Below are 18,219 nucleotides of genomic sequence, written 5' to 3' on the forward strand. Positions count from 1 at the left end.
CGCGGGAGGCGAGGTCGGAGGGTGCGGTGGGGTGGATCGTCGGCGAGTACCCCTGCACGTAGAGGCCGCGGTTCCACACGTGGTGGAGGCGGGTGCGGTTGGGGGAGAGCTTGAGGATGGCGAAGATCTGGACCTCGGCGCCGGCGCGGGCGGATGGGGCGCCGCGGAGGACGGCGGAGGAGGAGAGGAGGTGGAGGCCGAAGGGGCGGGACAGGAGCGGGGCGCGCTGGAGCTTGACGGAGGGGTCGAGGACGAAGGGGAGGAGGAGGAGGCCGCCAGAGGTGGGATCGGAGAAGGCGACGAGGGCGTGGGCGCCGGTCATGGCGGGGGAGTCGGGGTTGAGGCCCCATGCGATCCAGCCGGAGGGGGATATGAAGGAGCCGGAGAAGGCGAGGTCGAGCGTGGCGTTGAGGGGGTGGTACGTCCACGCCAAGGAGGCTCCTTGAGTGGGGAGAGTGACGCACTTGTTGTAGCTCTTGGCGAAGGTGGTGATGGTGCAGCGGGCGGTGGCGGACGTCACCCACAAGCCAAGGAAGAGGAGGAGGAGGAGGAGAGAGGGAGACATAGTGGATAGAGAGGAGAGTGTGCGATAGAGGAGCGAGGAAAGGTTGGGGGAGTAAGACAATATGGTGGCGATGGTGCAATGTTCGCTCATGCAAATGTGGTGCTTTAACTTTGAAGGCAAGGAAGAGAGAGGGAAATGTGGAGATGGGGGAATCAAAGTTTGGTGCGTGCAATTGATTTGGAGGTGCAAAAATGATGGGTTTGAGGATTAATGGTGGAGAGAATGATGGGTGTTTGTATGCTTGCAATTTGGACTTGGCTTTGAAGCGAAGGTGGTGGTGGTGGAGATGGACCCCAAAAATGATCGATTAATATGGAGGACACAACTCGCTCAATAAGGAATATTGATGGACGGACCTATTTCGTGGTCCATATGTATGTATGTTGAAAGAAGAAGAAACAATAGAGGAAGAGGATGGACGACGAACGACAAGCATGAGGGTGACGAGCAGTTGTCGACGACTAACGACCATGTGGTCGCGAAGCTATTATGGTGTTTGACACATGTCCGTAATCCTTGTACGTGAGATGAAATAATAGTACTAACAGGTTTGATTCTGCTATTAGTATTTTCAATTTTGTTTTATTTTGATTCTACTATGCAAGCAAAGTTTGAGAAAAATAATATAAATGACTAGTGGTTCTCTTTGAGGCATGTGAGATGCTGAAGATTCAGGCAAATAGAGAACTGGAACGAAGCAGACATCATATGGTGGGTTGGAAAGCTTAATTACAATTGGCAAAGGGAAAGATCTCAAGAGATCCATAAATTATTATGTTACTTGTGGGCATGATGATGATCACATCCTCCTCATGTGATCTCAAAGTTTGGCTTGATTTTGTTGAACTATATATGTTTCATAATGATGACTTCATCTTGTAATGCATGCTCATGATCTTGGATGGATTTCATACTTGCTAATAACTTAATTTTCCATTGTTATTGGCTCATCATTTGCTAGTTGGTCTTTTAATTTATCATAGCTACTAATTATACAAAAATAATATCTTATGAAAATTAAATAGTGATTTTAATATAATATACCTCTAATTTTCAAGTTTATGGCATGCATACAACATGTAAACTCAAAATACATGCATGCTATTTCCAAGGGGTTGAAAAAGAATACACGTATATAATATACATAGAACAACCTCAAATGAACATATACTTCAAGTTGGATGGGAAAGATCAATAGTTCTCTTTTTATCTATGAATTATGCTAATGAAAGCAAGTGTAGGTTTGGTAATTTTGTTGTCCAAGAATCAGTATATTTCAGAAATTGATTTCTTTTTTGCTGCACAATAACCAGCATATAGAAATTGATGTTTCTATAGGTTGTCCTTTGAGCATTTTCTTGTTGGTGGATAATTAATATGTACAACAATATATCATACCATGAAGGCGATCATGAAAGCAATATGGTTCAAACCTGAGTTATTAACATCACAAGTAGAGTTTGAAAGATGACACAGCATGTGAAGAACCCTATCAAAAGGTACTCTCTTAGTTAAGAGCTTCTATCTCCCTGATAACTTGAGCTTTGTCTCCTTCAAATTGCTCATCTTCTGCATAAAATGATGTCCAAGAAAAATGATTCAGGAACTGTACCCCAAAAAGTTGCTCCATGTTGATGCTTACCACACAAGAAAGCGAATAATAAATTGTCTACAAAAAAAAAAAAATCTTGGAGATGACTGTCATTTGGATTTAGAGTCTTATTAAGGATAAATACAAAAAGATACAGATATACATTTATATACCATAGATATCGGAAACATACATCTTGTGATGTAATCAAACCAAAAAACAGAACATGTAAAGCCTCCAGCGTACCTTTGTCCAACTTGATATCTTGGAGTAAGCGAAGAAGCTTCTTTTTGTTTGTTGTCAATATGCTTATTATCTCAGGAGGCTTATTTTGATTAGCAACAAATAACTGGAATTTGTGGAACAATAATCGAACAATTAAGAAGATCTTAGTGAAAAGCAACAGGATGCCCACAAGCAAAGGAAGAAAAAGTTTATACCTTAAATACATGGAATGCTTCTATTTGAATATTCTTACTTGATTCCTGACAAAAGGGAGAATTAATTAAAAATTTTCAGAAAATAAGGGCTTCTCAAACTGATCTATCTAAAAGCAAAAGATGATGTATGTAGTCATGCAGTTGCAGGTGTATGGTCCTCAGAAGTTTGGTTTACGATAGATCAAAAATAAAATTTAGGTCATGACTGAAAGTATATCCATAAAATTCAAATAAGAAAATACTACCGGATGGTTCTACCAGCACAGCGACAATTTGAATAGCATATACAAAGTATTTAATTCTCCTCAAACTCAAGTAGCAAGAATAAGACAGAACAAACATCGATTACAAGTTAATCACAAGCTTCATGCATAGTATGTCTTGAGTTTTAAGATGAAAAGCAAAATGCTTCATGAATACTGTCTCTCCTAAGGTTTTCCAGCATAACATCATCTCATCTATTTCTAACTTTTAACAGGATCACGGGGATCAGAAAAAGATCAAAGTTTACATTGAAATTGAAGAGACACTAAAACCAGTTGATAAAGTTAAAGGACTACATTCTAATACCTTGATGTGATAATGTTTAGACTTTTATTTAGCAATGATATATTTATGTTACTGGTTAGTTGGAGTATTTTTTTTAAATATCACTTATAGTTCTTTTCTGTTCTTAGACAATATACGAAGGGGTGAACAGCGTAGAACTTATATGACAAGTTTATATCACTGTGAATAATTAACTAGTACCATTCCTAGAGTCTTAGACACTTCAAATAAATTTTTGCTTACTCTGCCTTTTTCTTCTAACCAGTAATCATATTAAGTATAAGAATTTGTAGAGAGAACATTCTCTGGTTGAGTAAACATGATCAAAATAATATATAGAGAAATATTAGGAGTTATACCAATTTTGTTCAGAAAGAATCAAAATGGACTTACCCTGAGGAGATTCATCAGAATCATAAGATTGTCCTTTGAGCTAACATAGCGGACCATAACTGCAGAATTTGACCGATCCAGTAACATATCACCCAAAAGCTGAGGAAAGAGGACAACAGCAAGTGCTTCAAATATTAGATTGCTGAAAATGCTTCAAGCAAAACATAACTGAAACTAATCATCACGAGTTGGGGCCTTTTGCAGGCCCTCAGAACATCCAATTGAACAGCCATACAGGAATTGTAAAAATCTCTAATGAGAATAAACTAATGCCATACCAAATGTCAAAATGATCCAAAGTTTATGTTAGTCCCTAGATAGAAATGTCTGGTAAAGTACTTACCTTGACAGCTTGCCTTCTTGTAATGTAATTGGGAGATGACAGCAATCTTGAGTTAAATTCTGTGAAAAACTGGAACAACAAGAGATAGTTTCAAGTAAAAATCGTCATCCAAAATAACAGAATGCCTTGCAAATGGAACCTTAAAGGCAACTTTGGTAGGATAATCTATCTTAAACAATCTCAGGATAAAATTCAGACCTAGGAACTAGTGCTTCACGAATTATCCACCAGCAAAATGGGGAAAAACCTCCAGAACAAAATTTCACTTACCCATTCATAATTTTTAGAGAGATATTCTGCAACAGTTGATTTGTGCCTTGTCATTAGCTCCTGTATTACAAAAACATCGTTGACCAGTTTACTATAAAACAAACAGAATGACAAAAATTTTCATAAAGGACAAGTTGAAGGTCATCTAACAGCTTATGAATCAAGAGACAAAATGAGACATTTTTATGGGGACATGACTAAGAAAATTGAGATAAAAAATTATTAATTGATTTCTGTAAGCAAACATGTTCTATAATTCTCTGGTCAATCCAAGTTAGTCTTAACACTCAACTACTAGTGGGATCACCAATATTTGTTTACTAGTAGAAATAAAAGCATAAAGAATAAGTATAGAGTCAGGAGTTGAAATGAAACATCAAAAACTTAATTTTCACTATAACAGAAGTACAAGAGACATATTTTATTAATATAAATTCACCTGCTAGTTTTATACAACTTATATCATTATTTTATGTACTGAAATTTGTTTATTATTTTTAAACTTCAGATGGGTTGACCCAGACCCAACCTGAACCAGAGGGCTTTGGTGCATGTTTTACTAATCCAATTATTTTTTATCTGCAAGCAATCTGATCCAAAACTTATTGTACAAGAACCCATTCTGATATGTTTGCTCAAATTTGACACATACTAGTATCATGCAGAAAATGGAGGAAAAAAACTATGTTGCTCATAAGCATTTTTATAAATATAATATTAATGTTAAATGTGCCACAATCAACAAAAGTTAGCTAGGAAGTCAATCAAATGGATATCCTTGAATAGTTAACTAGCATTAAGAAACATAAAAAAATTTATAGCTTGTATAAGTAAATTGACCTTAAAAGTTGCATAAGCATCCGATGCTATGTCAAAATTCGGAAGCTGGATAAAATCAAAGAATTTCTTCATGTGATCGGACTCCAAAACATACCTGCAACAATAAAATGAGGGATGAAGAGTTTAACTTGCAAGTTATTTTTTTATTGAAAAATTCAAATTTTGAAAAAGAGATTCTAAATCATGTCATAATGATCAATTAGCTCAACAAGCAGATAATCACATCTGAACTACAACAGAGAATAGCACTTCTAAATGCATTGAATGTAGTTGTAAGCCTCATAATATTAAACTTCATCCAACAATTTGAACTAACAAAAGAACTGAAAGCTAATAAATATGGTTGAAACATGATTTTTTTAAAGAAGAATTGTCAGTAAATTTGCAGAGGTGTGAGAGTGCATATGTAATAGCCATGATTTTAAAAACTTAAATGATCATGTAATAGCTCACTAAATCTAGTTCTCATAAGCAGTCCACAATCTTTTATCATTTAAAGATAATACATATCCAAAGCAAAACTATGTTCACCTTACCTCTCGTAAACTCTCTCTCTGTTGCATTAGATAAAAATTTCACACGGTTCTCAATAATTTTTTCAGATTTCTTTCAATCTAAACTTCCTAATGTACTTAATCTAGAATTAGAACTTCCCATTTAATATAAAAATTTTAGGCTTATTACTCCAAGTACTCAAAACTGAATACACAAATTCTAAAAATCCAGTGTTGCTTAAGATTCTATCAGCCAAAACAAATATAACCTTGCTTGAAACTTGGATCAATAACAGAATAGGAGGAACAAAATTGTTTCACCGTTTGTTTGAAATTAAGAAATTTCTAACAGTGAATGGATTGTTCTTTTGGCCTTACATTAAATCATATATTCATTGAAACATACAATTGACTTGCACAACCAAGTATGTCTTAGAAATTTCAGATGTTACTCACTTGATGGAGATCATTCAATGAAAGTTCTGAGAATGAAGAACTAATAGCAATAGAATTCTAGTTGAATACATGACCAACCATAGGTAAGTTCAAGCCTTCACTTCAATCATTCTTGATAACATTCAAAGAAAAATAACAGTACATTGAAAGTTCATATGGCTAGCAGTACAAATGAAACTAGGCGTCTAATCCACTGGTCCAACTGATACATACCAACCAGTATTTATCAATCTGACTAAGCACAAATCACAGACCATATAGCTAGGAACCTCACAGTATACCACTTGAGTCCTGGTACCCAATTGGTCAGACAGATTGTCAAAACCTGTATTGAATTGGTATTGAAGACATAGTATAATACAATCTGTGTGACTTTAAAATGACCAAATCACCTTCTAGTATCAAAAAAACTTAACACTTGGCTTCTTACTATAACATCCTAGGCGGTGTCGGTTTGAAAAGGTCAAGGACAGAAGGCAAACAGCTAAGAGGAATCTGCTTAAGATTAAAGCTTTATTCTTAAAACTTAGTTCCACAAAACGACATGTCATCCTAGGTATGAAATGGCAAGACACACATATTCAAGAACCTGAGGATAACTAGGTGGCTATTAAAGTCCTTAAATTCATTATTCGTGTTTCTTCAACGTTGTAAACAAGATAAATTCAAGTCTTCAACTACAAGCACAAGAAAATGGTTATAAATTAGAAAAAAAAATAATTCAAGTGACAGGAATTTGTAAATATCCAACTCAAGCAAAAGTTCCTGTGAAATGAAGGAAAACTGTCTTAAACTTTCTTAAAGTAGATTCCATTTTGTACTTAGAAATGCAACACCTATATGTATGGCTTTACACAGAGCACGACTGCTCTATCAGATAAAAAAATAACATTGTTTGATGTGCATAAAGAGTGATACCTGCAACCATCACCTTGAGGTGCAACAATTCAAATGGAATCTTTTGCATGACAAATGAAACATAGAAGTCAAAGCATTCAGGGCATGTACCTTGCTATACTTTGATGCCGAATGCATTCTCTGAGCATGGCTCCGTAATGTAAAGCGATGTCCATGTCTTCATACCTGCATAAGTAACATGTTGATGTCTAAGATCATGAAGAAAGCCACAGGAAGAAAACAAAGCCAAAATCCAAAGTTGCCAGAAACTACATAATACTTCATAACAATACGGAAACAAGATTGCTGAACCAAGAATAAATCTGAAGCAAATTTCTAAATTCAACTTATACTACCATAAAAAAAAATGATACACATTATTCTTGTTTCCTTTGTTGTCATCAAGTTATCTGCCCCATCTCTTGACTGACTTTTGCTACCAAATCATAATAATTTAGAATAAACAAATCTTACAAATTATTATCTAATTAACTTGCCAGTTCAGAGCACTAGCAATAATATATGTATTGTAAATCAAGAACATAGAGTACAATTTTTTAAATTAGGACAAGATCATTATTACTTATGACCAAGTTCAGGAAAACTTTCTTTCTCTTCACACAAATTTAAATTTTCAAGTTCAAATTAGATATGTAAACATCTTCCGTTTGTTACCATTGTTCAGTCAAACATAAAACTTCATAAAAGAATATAACTGGAATGCTTGGATTCCTTGCAAGGTTTTTATACATTGCTACCGCTTACACTGTGGCACTGAGAGAAGATAACAGGTACTGAGAAAAGATAAAGTTCATCTGCATATACCTAAATTATCAACATTTGAAATCCAGAGATTTTTCAAAGATATGGATAGGCAAACGTATTAATGTATCTAATCAATAACATTATCTACAAACATAGAAACAAGAGAACTCCAATAGAAATAAAGCATAATAAAGAACATAATTGTACGAACAAAATAACAGCAAGTTCCAGTAGGTTAAGGATGTTAAATGATAGGGAAAAGCAATGTTATGTTATATATAACTTTAAATTTACCCAGAAATCAAAAGATCTAAGAGATCTTTGTTAGCTTCCAAATACTCAGATGCAATCAATCGTGAATGGACCTGTTGCCTTTGCAAATTTGCCACAACTTGAGTAGCATCTTTACGAGCCTGCAAAATCTCATCAGAAACCAGAATTCAACAGCCAAATTACAATCTTATGAGTATGTTCAAAATGTGTCATTCAACAGACATTAGAAGAAGAAAAAACAGAGAAAAGCTTAACAAGGATAACCCTGGCATCTGTGAAGATTAATCATCAAAGTCGATTTGTGACTGACATACTTCTAAATTGAACTTTGGGAGACAAATTATTAGTAGACGTAGGGTGTTCTCTCTAAAGAACTCCTGAGTTAATTGCGCACAAGCTTCGGCAATTGGCTCCGATTCGCTGTTGCCATAAAGAATAAACTTCAGCTCCCGTAAATTTTTACATAATTCTGCCATCTGCTTAAAAAGAGTTGAATATAAGATCAATAGTATATGCCTAAAGATTCAGCAAATAGTAAATGATGATAAGAATCATTTAAGATGGACAAATACAAATTTTTAAACAAAAAAATATACAAGCATTAAAAAGATGGAACTTTATGCAGAAAAAAAAGATACATTCCTTATGAAAAAGGATGTATTTCTATAGAAACTTAACTAATTTGTTGTTGGTGAAACTACATTCCTAAAAATGGGATGCGAAGGTAAGTGCTCCAAGATCCTTACTGAAAAGACATTAGAATTCTTTTTCGGTTCATTTCCTCCGTAAAGTCAAAGAGACACCTAAAGCATAAAAGACTTGCTATCTCACTATGTAACTAGGCCGAGATTCCATAAGGCAGTAAAGGTATTTCTTGGCAACCCAACAAGCGCAAGGTGCTACACTGTTTTTGCTGCAAGTATTATCCAACCACTTGGTAAAGAGAGCAATTATAGGAGTCCATATTTTTCATACAACTGTCGTACTGTGACATTCCAAGTTTACTTATCATACACCAAGAGTACATCTTTCTTTAAATAAAAGGAAAGAAAAAAATATGATCATAAATTAAATAAATTTTAGTGAGAATCAATCATTCCAAACAGAAAGATGCTTCGTTTTGGTTTTGTTTGCAATCCAACTAAGCCATAGTCGCAACGCAAAGGCTGTCTGCTTGAGCACATATGTGTGGGTAGGTACGAACAGCACATACTATTCCAGCCAACGAGCCAATGCATCCACAGGTAAAACCGTAAAATAAATTTCATGTCTATACAAAAGAGGTTTTAGTCCTCTACATCGACAATTGCAAAAAGGCATATTAATCATATTCTGCTTCTCCATTTGGATAACAGAGATCAGATTGCTCAAGGCATTCCCTTTATACTAATAAGAAATCATCCACATAAAAAGGAAGGGAAAACAGAACAACAAGGCTCAACAGAAACAGTCATAAGTGTTACTTCGGCTTTCTTTCAGCACATCACACGACAAACAACTTACTTTAAATCAAATCACATTCCCCAGTGCCAAAAGTATTCTTGCATTTACCAAAGGATATTCATTTACAACTAAAAAGTCCAAGTTTATAATCACAAGTGGGCCAATGGAAGTCAAATTCCGTACAGAGAGGAAAAAAAGTTTCAAACTTCATCCGAAATCCATCGAATAATCAACGAAACCAATCCGGATCCAAACCATCCAAAAAAAAGCAGAAAGGTTTTGACTCATCACCTTCTCCTGCCGCTTGGCGTCCTGGGAGTTCCAGTTGAGGTCAACGTACACGAGGAGGTCTCGCGCCTGCCGCACGACGTCGGCGGGGGTCCGCGGCTTCGACTTGAAGAGGCCCTTCATGGTTCTCGCGGGAGGCAACGGCGGCCTCCGGAGGAGGCGCGGCCACAAGATTGCGAGGCACCCCCGCTTGAGGGTGCCGCCGCAAGGGCTAGGGTTAGGGATCGTGGGGGTACGCCGGGGGATTCGGGAAGGGGGGCTTCGATCGCACGATGGTTCGGCGGGGGTTTCTCTTCGCTGGCGAACAGTACCAACGGGCAATGACGTCCATCCAAAACCGCAACAAACCCAACAAAATAAAATAACATTAATCTAAATTACACGTATGTCTGTCTTCTCGACGGTTCCTCCGAACTAATTATTATTATTATTATTATTATTTATTATTATTATTATTATTATTATTAATTGATATATAAATAAGTAAATAATAGGAAAAAAAATGAGAAATACGAAAGCGGCGGAGATTTTAAGAGGATAGCAAGACGGCATCTATTTATTGTGCATAGTTTACCACCCATGTTATTGGCAACTACATGGGCTCCACAGTGAACAGCCTCCAATGATGAAACAAGTCAACTGGGTATCGAACGATGGAGGTGCGGGAAGACTTTCCCTTGATGTCCGTTATCCGTCACGTGACGGCGAGGAGATACGCCCGACCTATCGCACTCGCCTCATACCTCTGTTTATACTTTAAAAAAATTAAAATTGTTATAATTATAAAAATAAAATAATTATATTTATTTATTCTAATATCATCGATCTTATTGATAAAAATATAAAAATAATAAATAAAAAATAACCGGGGCTTGAATATCAAATCTATTTCAGTTTCACTTGCTAACATGAGTTTGATATGATTTCATAGCATATTTCATAGACGTTTAAAGGAGTATATTGAACTAAGTCGAGGCAAGTGCTTACGGATAAATGGAATACGTGGTACCAGCTCAACATTTTCAATAAGTGATGATAAACGATGACAGTACCATGAATGACTGTTATGAATAAGAAGAATAACGATAAGAATTGATGCAGAGCGATGAAAGGATTGTTCGACAATTGCGTCGACGTCAACGTAAATGTAAAACGACTCTTATCTTTCGTCATCATTCTTTTTCACTCACAATAATTACCTATGATCCTTAGTGACATCATCGTCCATTATCATTAATTGAAATATTAAAAATATATTTTTGATCGTTATTTTTTATTTTATTAATAAAATCGATGGTGTTAAAATAAATGAATCTATATATATCACTTTTATAATTGTAGAAATTTTAATATAAAATTTTAAAATCTAAAGACTAAATTGATAAGTCTTAACTACGTAAAAACAATTTAGAATTAGCCTTGGATTTAACATAAAATAATCTATAATTAGCCTTGAACTTAACACTAAATTTGTTACAGAAGGAGATATGGATTTAACCATATCTCCTCCAAATTTGTGTGATTCGTGACGAAGAACTAATAACATCAAACATGAACCTAACCAAACACTAAAAAATCCTACAATAAGTGATTTGGTGAAGGAGCCAAACAATGACCAAACCATCCTGCCATGAGCAACCACAATATTGTTTGATTACAGCATGTCTTATCTGAATTTTGGCTAAATTTCATCACACAAATAACCTTAAACATGTCCTACATAAATGATTTAGCATCTAAAATGTGGATCCACCAATTTGCAAAAACCAGCTTTTGTGGCTGACATGCATCAGTAAGCATCTGAACAACAAAATCTAACACTTGAGTATACAAAGTGGAAGAAGCAGAAACTTGGTGGAAGGATTTTGGACCATCCTGCTACATTATTAGGTTCTCATCAGCATCTTATAAGATGAGATTTACAATAACTAGCACATTATACATGCCCAAATTTGTGGCAGATAGAATCACACAGACAAAATGCCCATCACACCTATTGATGGATCAAATTACCCGTTTTGTTTCAGAACTTGAATTTCAATTGATTGATATCTTCAGCATGCTCATGAAAATAACAGGTTGATCAATGGACATCCTAAAGCATGATTTGTTGTGCTTTAGAAGCACATAAAATTGCCTCCAAAGATGAAAGTACAGAGAATGAAAATTATTTGAAAATAATGGCATCACGTCCTGGTCCGACACCAATGTAGTGAATGGGGACACCAACAAGCTCTTCTATCCTCTCAACATACCGCTGAGCAGATTTGGGAAGGTCGTTGTAGTTCCGAATGGATGAAATATCACTTTGCCACCCAGGTAACACTTCATATTCAACCTACATCACCCAATAAAAACAAGCAAGAATGGCAGTTATTGCAATGCTCAGCACCTATTTATTAAATTGAGTACGGTCGATACTTCAAAATGACCCAAATAGAAGACAAAAGTAAATTCAAAACTTGCCTGTATTTGCTCCAGAAGGCGAAGATCTGCAGGGAATGAGGAGACCTTTTCACCACCATTTTGCATATACGAAACACCAAGCTTGATTTCTGAAAGCTCAGATAGCACATCAAGCTTGGTGAGATTAAGAGACGAAAAACCATTTAGCTGGCAGCAATACTTTAGTGCAACTATATCAAGCCAGCCACAGCGGCGAGGGCGACCAGTAGTTGTTCCGAACTCCATCCCAGTGACCCTAAGAAGGTCACCATCTTTACCTAAAATTTCAGTTGGAAAAGGACCAGAACCAACTCTGGTTGTGTAAGCTTTCACCTGCACAATCATTAAAATATGAAGGATAAAGCAGAAAAGGGAAAATCAATTGGTAAAGGTGAATATATATAATTCTACTTACAACACCAATTATGTCATCCAAGCATCTCGGAGCTATTCCAAGTCCTGTGCATATTCCACCAGCTGAGGGATTTGAGGACGTCACAAATGGGTAAGTCCCAAAATCAATATCCAACATAGTTGCTTGACCACCTTCAACTAATATTTTCTTCTTTTGCAAGATAGACTCATTCAGGACATGTACGGTATCAGCAATAAATGGTTCCAATCTCTCCGCAAATCTCTTGTACCTCTCAACTTCCTCGTTAAACATGTTAACACTGTACTTAAATCCTTCAAACCGAGAAGCAGCATCCCTCAATAAAGTATCAAGCTTCTGAGCAAAAGTATCCATATGTTTGAGGTCACAAACTCTTACTCCATTTCGGATAACCTTGCTTGAATAGCAAGGACCAATTCCTCGCTTTGTTGTTCCAATAAACGAATTAGCAAGCTCTGCTTCTCTAAGTCCATCTACAACTTGATGAAAATCAAACAACAAATGGGCACGATCTGACACCAATATTCTTCCCTTGCAAGAGATTCCATTAGATTCCAAACCATCAATTTCTTGAAATAGCCCAGGAAGATGCACTACCACCCCATTACCAATTACACATAGAGTTTCCTCATTAAGGATTCCTGAAGGAACAAGATGAAGTGCAAATTTTTTGCCCTCAGCATTGTAAATGGTATGTCCAGCATTTGCACCACCCTGATGCCAAAAAAAAAGGCCATAAGATAATTGCTGAAACAATGAGCAAGCAATTACCATTTGTTAGCTTCAAGGGTTCACTCATTTGATCATGGATAATAAAAAAACTGGATTTAAATTATCTAAAAGTTCAGAAACATGGAACAGGAGCATATGAAAAATAAAAATTAGATTAAACAATTTCTGTATATTACCTAGCCAACTAGATATAATAACTTATTTTCATTTTTGGCTAATCATGATATCCAATTAACATGAAGTTGGATACATGGTCATGCCACGCTTATTAGCACATAATCTAAGCATGAAACCATAAATATGATCCCTAATTAAACTTAGAACATAACATCTTTTAACACCACACAATTAATAGAGTAAAAGGCCTTGAAAAAAAAAAATCAGACTGAATCATGTATATCTAAAACCTGACAGACAAGACATACTGGAAGTATAAAGAACAAAAGTCAGAACTAACAAGGAACAAAGGAAATTGCCAGCTTCTGTTCAGATGATGGCAAAATTGGCATAAAGTGAGAATGCCCTGAGTGATCAGTATACGACTGGCTGTTATACGACAATCAACTTAATCTGTTCCCCTTTTTTCCTGGTCATCTTTAAGTCTATTCACCTAACAGTGCTGCTCCTACAGATCTTTAGTCTATTCACCTAACAGCACTGCTCCTAATTATCTCTGTATATCTCTCTTTATCAATCAACTATACCAATTAATTGGCCCACAAGTAGAACCCATTGCTACATGGAGTATATGACACAGTAAACCTAAAAGCAGGGACATATACAAAAAAGAAGCGAGCCTGGATGTTTACCATATTTGACTGTGCACGAAAAATAATTAAATTCTTCACTTAAGACGTATGTATCTACTACATTCTAATTATTGAGATATAGGTATATTTATTTTCCAAGAAATTCCTTCGTATCAGGGGCATCATTGAAAATATTTTCATATGTTAATTGAATGGAGAAAACAAACTGATGTTTCCAGTACTGAGAGAGAAAAAAAGAGATACAAAACCAAGTTATATACCAGACTTTTGATGCAGAACCAGTTATACATTATCTAAATGAATTCCAGAATTAATCAACCAACTGTAATGCTAAAAATCTTTAAAGATAGACAAATGTTACACTAAATCAAATTGCATGTCATTTTCTTCAGTTCTCTTGGAAAAACAGCAAGGAAAAAACATATGACAAACAAAAGATAAGAGTACATGGATCAGTTTGAGCAGAGAGAGAAAAGATTCCTTGTGCATGTTATACATATGCACCATTCCACCACTCCATTAATCCCACCGACCAATATGCACTTACTGCCCCATAATGTTAACAAATCAATGAATCTCAACAATATTCCTTGATCAAGAAAAGTACTACAAGAAATAACCTAACTTCTTATCATGATGCTATTAGTTTCTATCATACCCTTATACAATGGGACATTTGCCCCCATTCGGTTCACCGGATGGAACAGCTATTCCTCACATCATCCCTCTCTTATCCTCCCCTGCACAATAAATTTACTCCTGCCCCTTGCTTTCTTCATCTTTTCTCTTTCCTTTTCCCTCCCAACTAACAGCATGTTGCAAGCAACCAGGTCAACAGTTCTTAAAAATGATTCTTTAATATTTCATAGTCTATACTTGTTAAGTTATTGATTATATTATTTCCACAGGGCCTAATTTACTGCCAGACTATAATAAAATAATTCTTTAATATCTAGCTTGTATGCTGTGCTGAAAAAGTTATCAGTCATTCTACTTCTATAGGGTCACACAATAATGAGAAAACATATTGGGTTAGATGATTAAGCAGTGTCCAGCTGTTTTGGATCATCTATTTGTTTCTTCCATCCTACTCTCTGCTAGTGTCAGCACCACACTTATTAGACTTATCTATTTGACATGACAAGCAGAATAGAAAAATATCCATGTGAGAACCATCTCTCTCTCTCTCCCCCTCAAACACACACACACTTTCTTCGTACTACTTGTTTATGTAGCTAGAAGATAGATCTCTTGATAATTAATTCAACTCCAACTAAAACCTCCAGACTGAATGATAAAGTTGATCTGGTATCTGATTTGAAGCACGGTTATACAGTGAAAGATGCTCTCTTACCTTTCACCCTGGGTCACCTTTTAGATTCCAATATGGCTGGATGACCAGCATAATTCAGCTGGACACAGTCAACTATCTGAAAGCATGGCCAACCTCGGCTCTTGGCTGACAATGAGTTCAGCTGCCAGTGCAAGGTCAGCAAATGCTCACCAGGTCTCCCACAGTGGCTGCCTCATGTGACATTAACAGAGCACACGCCTGAATTATCTAATGTATCTTACGTCAAGAACAGGTCTGAGTAGGGCTTCTAGGTCAAACAAGCTAAGGCACTCCACCACTAGACAGAAGTATGGATTGAGTGGTAGCAGCCTCAACTAATGCTAATGCAATAGGCTAGGTGCAGAATAAAAGTACCATTCAGGTCAATGACAGTTTAGCAGTATTACACTTCATGGTAGACTCAATTGACATAAAACTTTCTGCGCTCTTTTTCCCTGGCTATACCTCAATATACATTACCAATTCCCCACAAAACACCATCTGGCAGTACTTTATGCCATGGCATAATTAAGCCAAGTGTCAGAAACACATTGGAACCTTCAAGAGGCTAGAGATCATAATGATATCCAGATCAACTGTATCTAATGTTTTCGACCAAAAGCTATTATAGACTAGACAAGTTTCATTGTTGTCTTGTAAGTGCAAAGAATCCTCATGAGTCTGTATCAAAAATGCCTTGAGAGAGGGATACTGAAGCATTTAGGTACCCTATCACAGATTAGGACCAGGAAATAGCATTTATCAAAAGCACTATTCAAACATTCAGCTACGATAAAAAGTATGAAAAAGGGTCTTTATTGACCAATTGTTTGAGGCATTAATATTGGTTTGAATTAAATTATGGACTACTAATGGAAGGTACAACAGAATAATCCAACTCCACAACCAATAGACCAATGACAAGCCACATATAAATAACACAGAGTGAGCAAGTCAAAGGACCTCATATTTATTTAACATTAACAAGTTAAAATTGGTGCACATGGCATGCAAAAAAAAAGCACCAACAATAAGAATTGCTAGGCATATCATGGCTGCAATCCAACATTAGAAGGATAATGAATCAAATAAACAACCTCGAATTACTAAGGATAATGGCTGCAAGTGCATAGTTTATTCATGATGATTAAAACAATCCCTTTACCATTCTCTGGTCTTCACTAATATATGTTCACCAGGTTTATACCTTTTTTTGATGGGTCTAATTGTGCAAGCGGATCTGTGTCCTTTCTATCTGATTTCAGCAATCTTGTTTCTGCCGTATTAACCAACAAAACATTCATTTGATGATGAAAATACACAAAAGGAAAATGGGGACACGATGAGAGAAATTTGGGAAGAAAAATGAACAGGCATGGGAGATTACTTGGCACGAATGACTGCATTAGTTAAAGAAAAACTTAGTGACATCATTTTCTTGATAGACTCTCGGTGTTAGTTAGTCCAAATCAAATATTAATTTCTGCATGCCTTGTAATCAGAATGAAAAAGGCGAGTAATGATAAAACCCAACAAGACATTTGGCCTAGCCATAATATTTACACCTCAAACAGCGTAGCAATTTCTTTAGCTTGCAATAAGCTTGTCTTAGATTCCTGAAACTCACTTGTGATGCATTAATATTTACGCATCAGGACATCTGGAAAATATCCACGAAACTAAACACAAGCAAATCTAAGTACTATAAGACACAAGCAAAAAATAAAGTTCCAACTCTTGCAATAACAGTGCTGCACTGACAAGAACAAAAACGAAAGAAAAATAAGTAAACAATTCAAGCATTTAAGTACATAGATGGAGAAAAAAGACGATTGTTTTCTCTCTTAAAGTGAAAGAGAGCAAAAATTGCCTGACATCGAGCGACGACATCGAAGTTCTTAGCAAGAACATCGACGAGCTTCCCCTTGCCCTCGTCGCCCCACTGCGTACCGAGCACAGAGGCGACCTGGCTCAGAGACGCGATCCTGTCGACCTGGTCGATCTCCTCCACGGCCGAGAGGGAGGCGGCCGGCGCCACGACCCTGGCGGCGGCCCTCCGGGGCCACTCCAGACCACGCGAAATGCAAAACGAGGAAGCACCGAGGGGCCTCCAGGTCCGTCCGCCAACGCTGCAAGGGGGGCAGCGCCGGCCAAGGGCCGGGCTCGCGGGACCGAAGGCGACGGAAGAGATGGTCATGCGAGCTGTGGGCGGGAGATAATGGGTACAAGAACGGATGCCGCCAGGGTTGGGAAAGTTGGGCTCTCTTATTGATACTCGTAGGGCAAAGATATGGTGAAAGCGGAATGGATTCGGCTGACAGCGAGCGGAGATCTCCGTAGCCCTGTACAAGTACGTCTGTATTCAAAAGTTAGGTCTTCGTATGTCGGGAAAGATGGCCCAATTGGGACGTCCACTAGTATTGATGGCCCAACAGAAGCCCAACAAAACAAAAGGGTTATTTGGGTCCATCACATGAATTCTTCAATCAGTAACTCTATTTTTTTTTATAGTTTCAATTATTATTTTTTATCAAATTATTAGTTTTAATTAACTCATTTAGTATCATAAAATATTTATTTTTTTTTATTTTTATTAATAATATAATATATATAGGTGTATATTTGTATATATGATAAATATTGAGGCTCTTATACACACAATATAAAATCAGTGGTTCTAGTTTGAATCATTAAAATTTTATTATAAATAATTTAAATATAAAAATGTAAATTTTATTTTTAATTTTTTAATAAAAAAATAAAAATCATATTTCAGGAATCAAAATTGAATTATCCAAAGTCAATTTTTAATTCTGATTTTATTTTTTAAAATCTCCCAAAGGTAGGAATCGAAACTGAATCATCCGAGTCAATTCCGGTTCGATTTAGAACTAGTGAATCGCAATGCCGGTTCGATTTCAATTTTAACCCCGGTCGG

General features: G+C 36.5%; 3 protein-coding genes across 3 annotated transcripts; all 3 read right to left on the bottom strand.

Moving 5' to 3' along the window:
- Positions 1-4: 4 nt before the first annotated feature.
- Positions 5-686, bottom strand: LOC135665609 (cytochrome b561 and DOMON domain-containing protein At2g04850-like; the record flags this gene model as incomplete). Its single annotated transcript, XM_065177247.1, has 1 exon — positions 5-686. A coding segment is annotated over exon 1 (651 nt), but the record flags the coding sequence as incomplete, so codon positions are not given.
- A 1,291-nt stretch (positions 687-1,977) lies between these two features.
- LOC135665602 (putative MO25-like protein At5g47540) lies at positions 1,978-9,944 on the bottom strand. Its single transcript, XM_065177233.1, has 11 exons — positions 9,611-9,944; positions 8,191-8,352; positions 7,898-8,016; positions 6,950-7,024; positions 4,992-5,085; positions 4,152-4,211; positions 3,882-3,950; positions 3,539-3,637; positions 2,597-2,641; positions 2,403-2,505; positions 1,978-2,134 (listed from the first exon to the last, which is right to left on the bottom strand). Exons 1-11 carry the CDS (start codon positions 9,728-9,730, stop codon positions 2,073-2,075), a joined length of 1,008 nt encoding a protein of 335 aa, XP_065033305.1. The 5' UTR covers positions 9,731-9,944; the 3' UTR covers positions 1,978-2,072.
- Positions 9,945-11,435: 1,491 nt separating this feature from the next.
- LOC135665610 (adenylosuccinate synthetase, chloroplastic-like) lies at positions 11,436-17,586 on the bottom strand. The gene is made up of 4 exons (XM_065177248.1): positions 17,152-17,586; positions 12,468-13,160; positions 12,074-12,385; positions 11,436-11,945 (listed from the first exon to the last, which is right to left on the bottom strand). Exons 1-4 carry the CDS (start codon positions 17,476-17,478, stop codon positions 11,775-11,777), a joined length of 1,503 nt encoding a protein of 500 aa, XP_065033320.1. The 5' UTR covers positions 17,479-17,586; the 3' UTR covers positions 11,436-11,774.
- Between the last annotated feature and the right edge of the window lie 633 nt (positions 17,587-18,219).

This window comes from Musa acuminata, unplaced genomic scaffold (assembly GCF_036884655.1).
Source record: "Musa acuminata AAA Group cultivar baxijiao unplaced genomic scaffold, Cavendish_Baxijiao_AAA HiC_scaffold_1033, whole genome shotgun sequence".
NCBI lineage: Eukaryota > Viridiplantae > Streptophyta > Magnoliopsida > Zingiberales > Musaceae > Musa > Musa acuminata.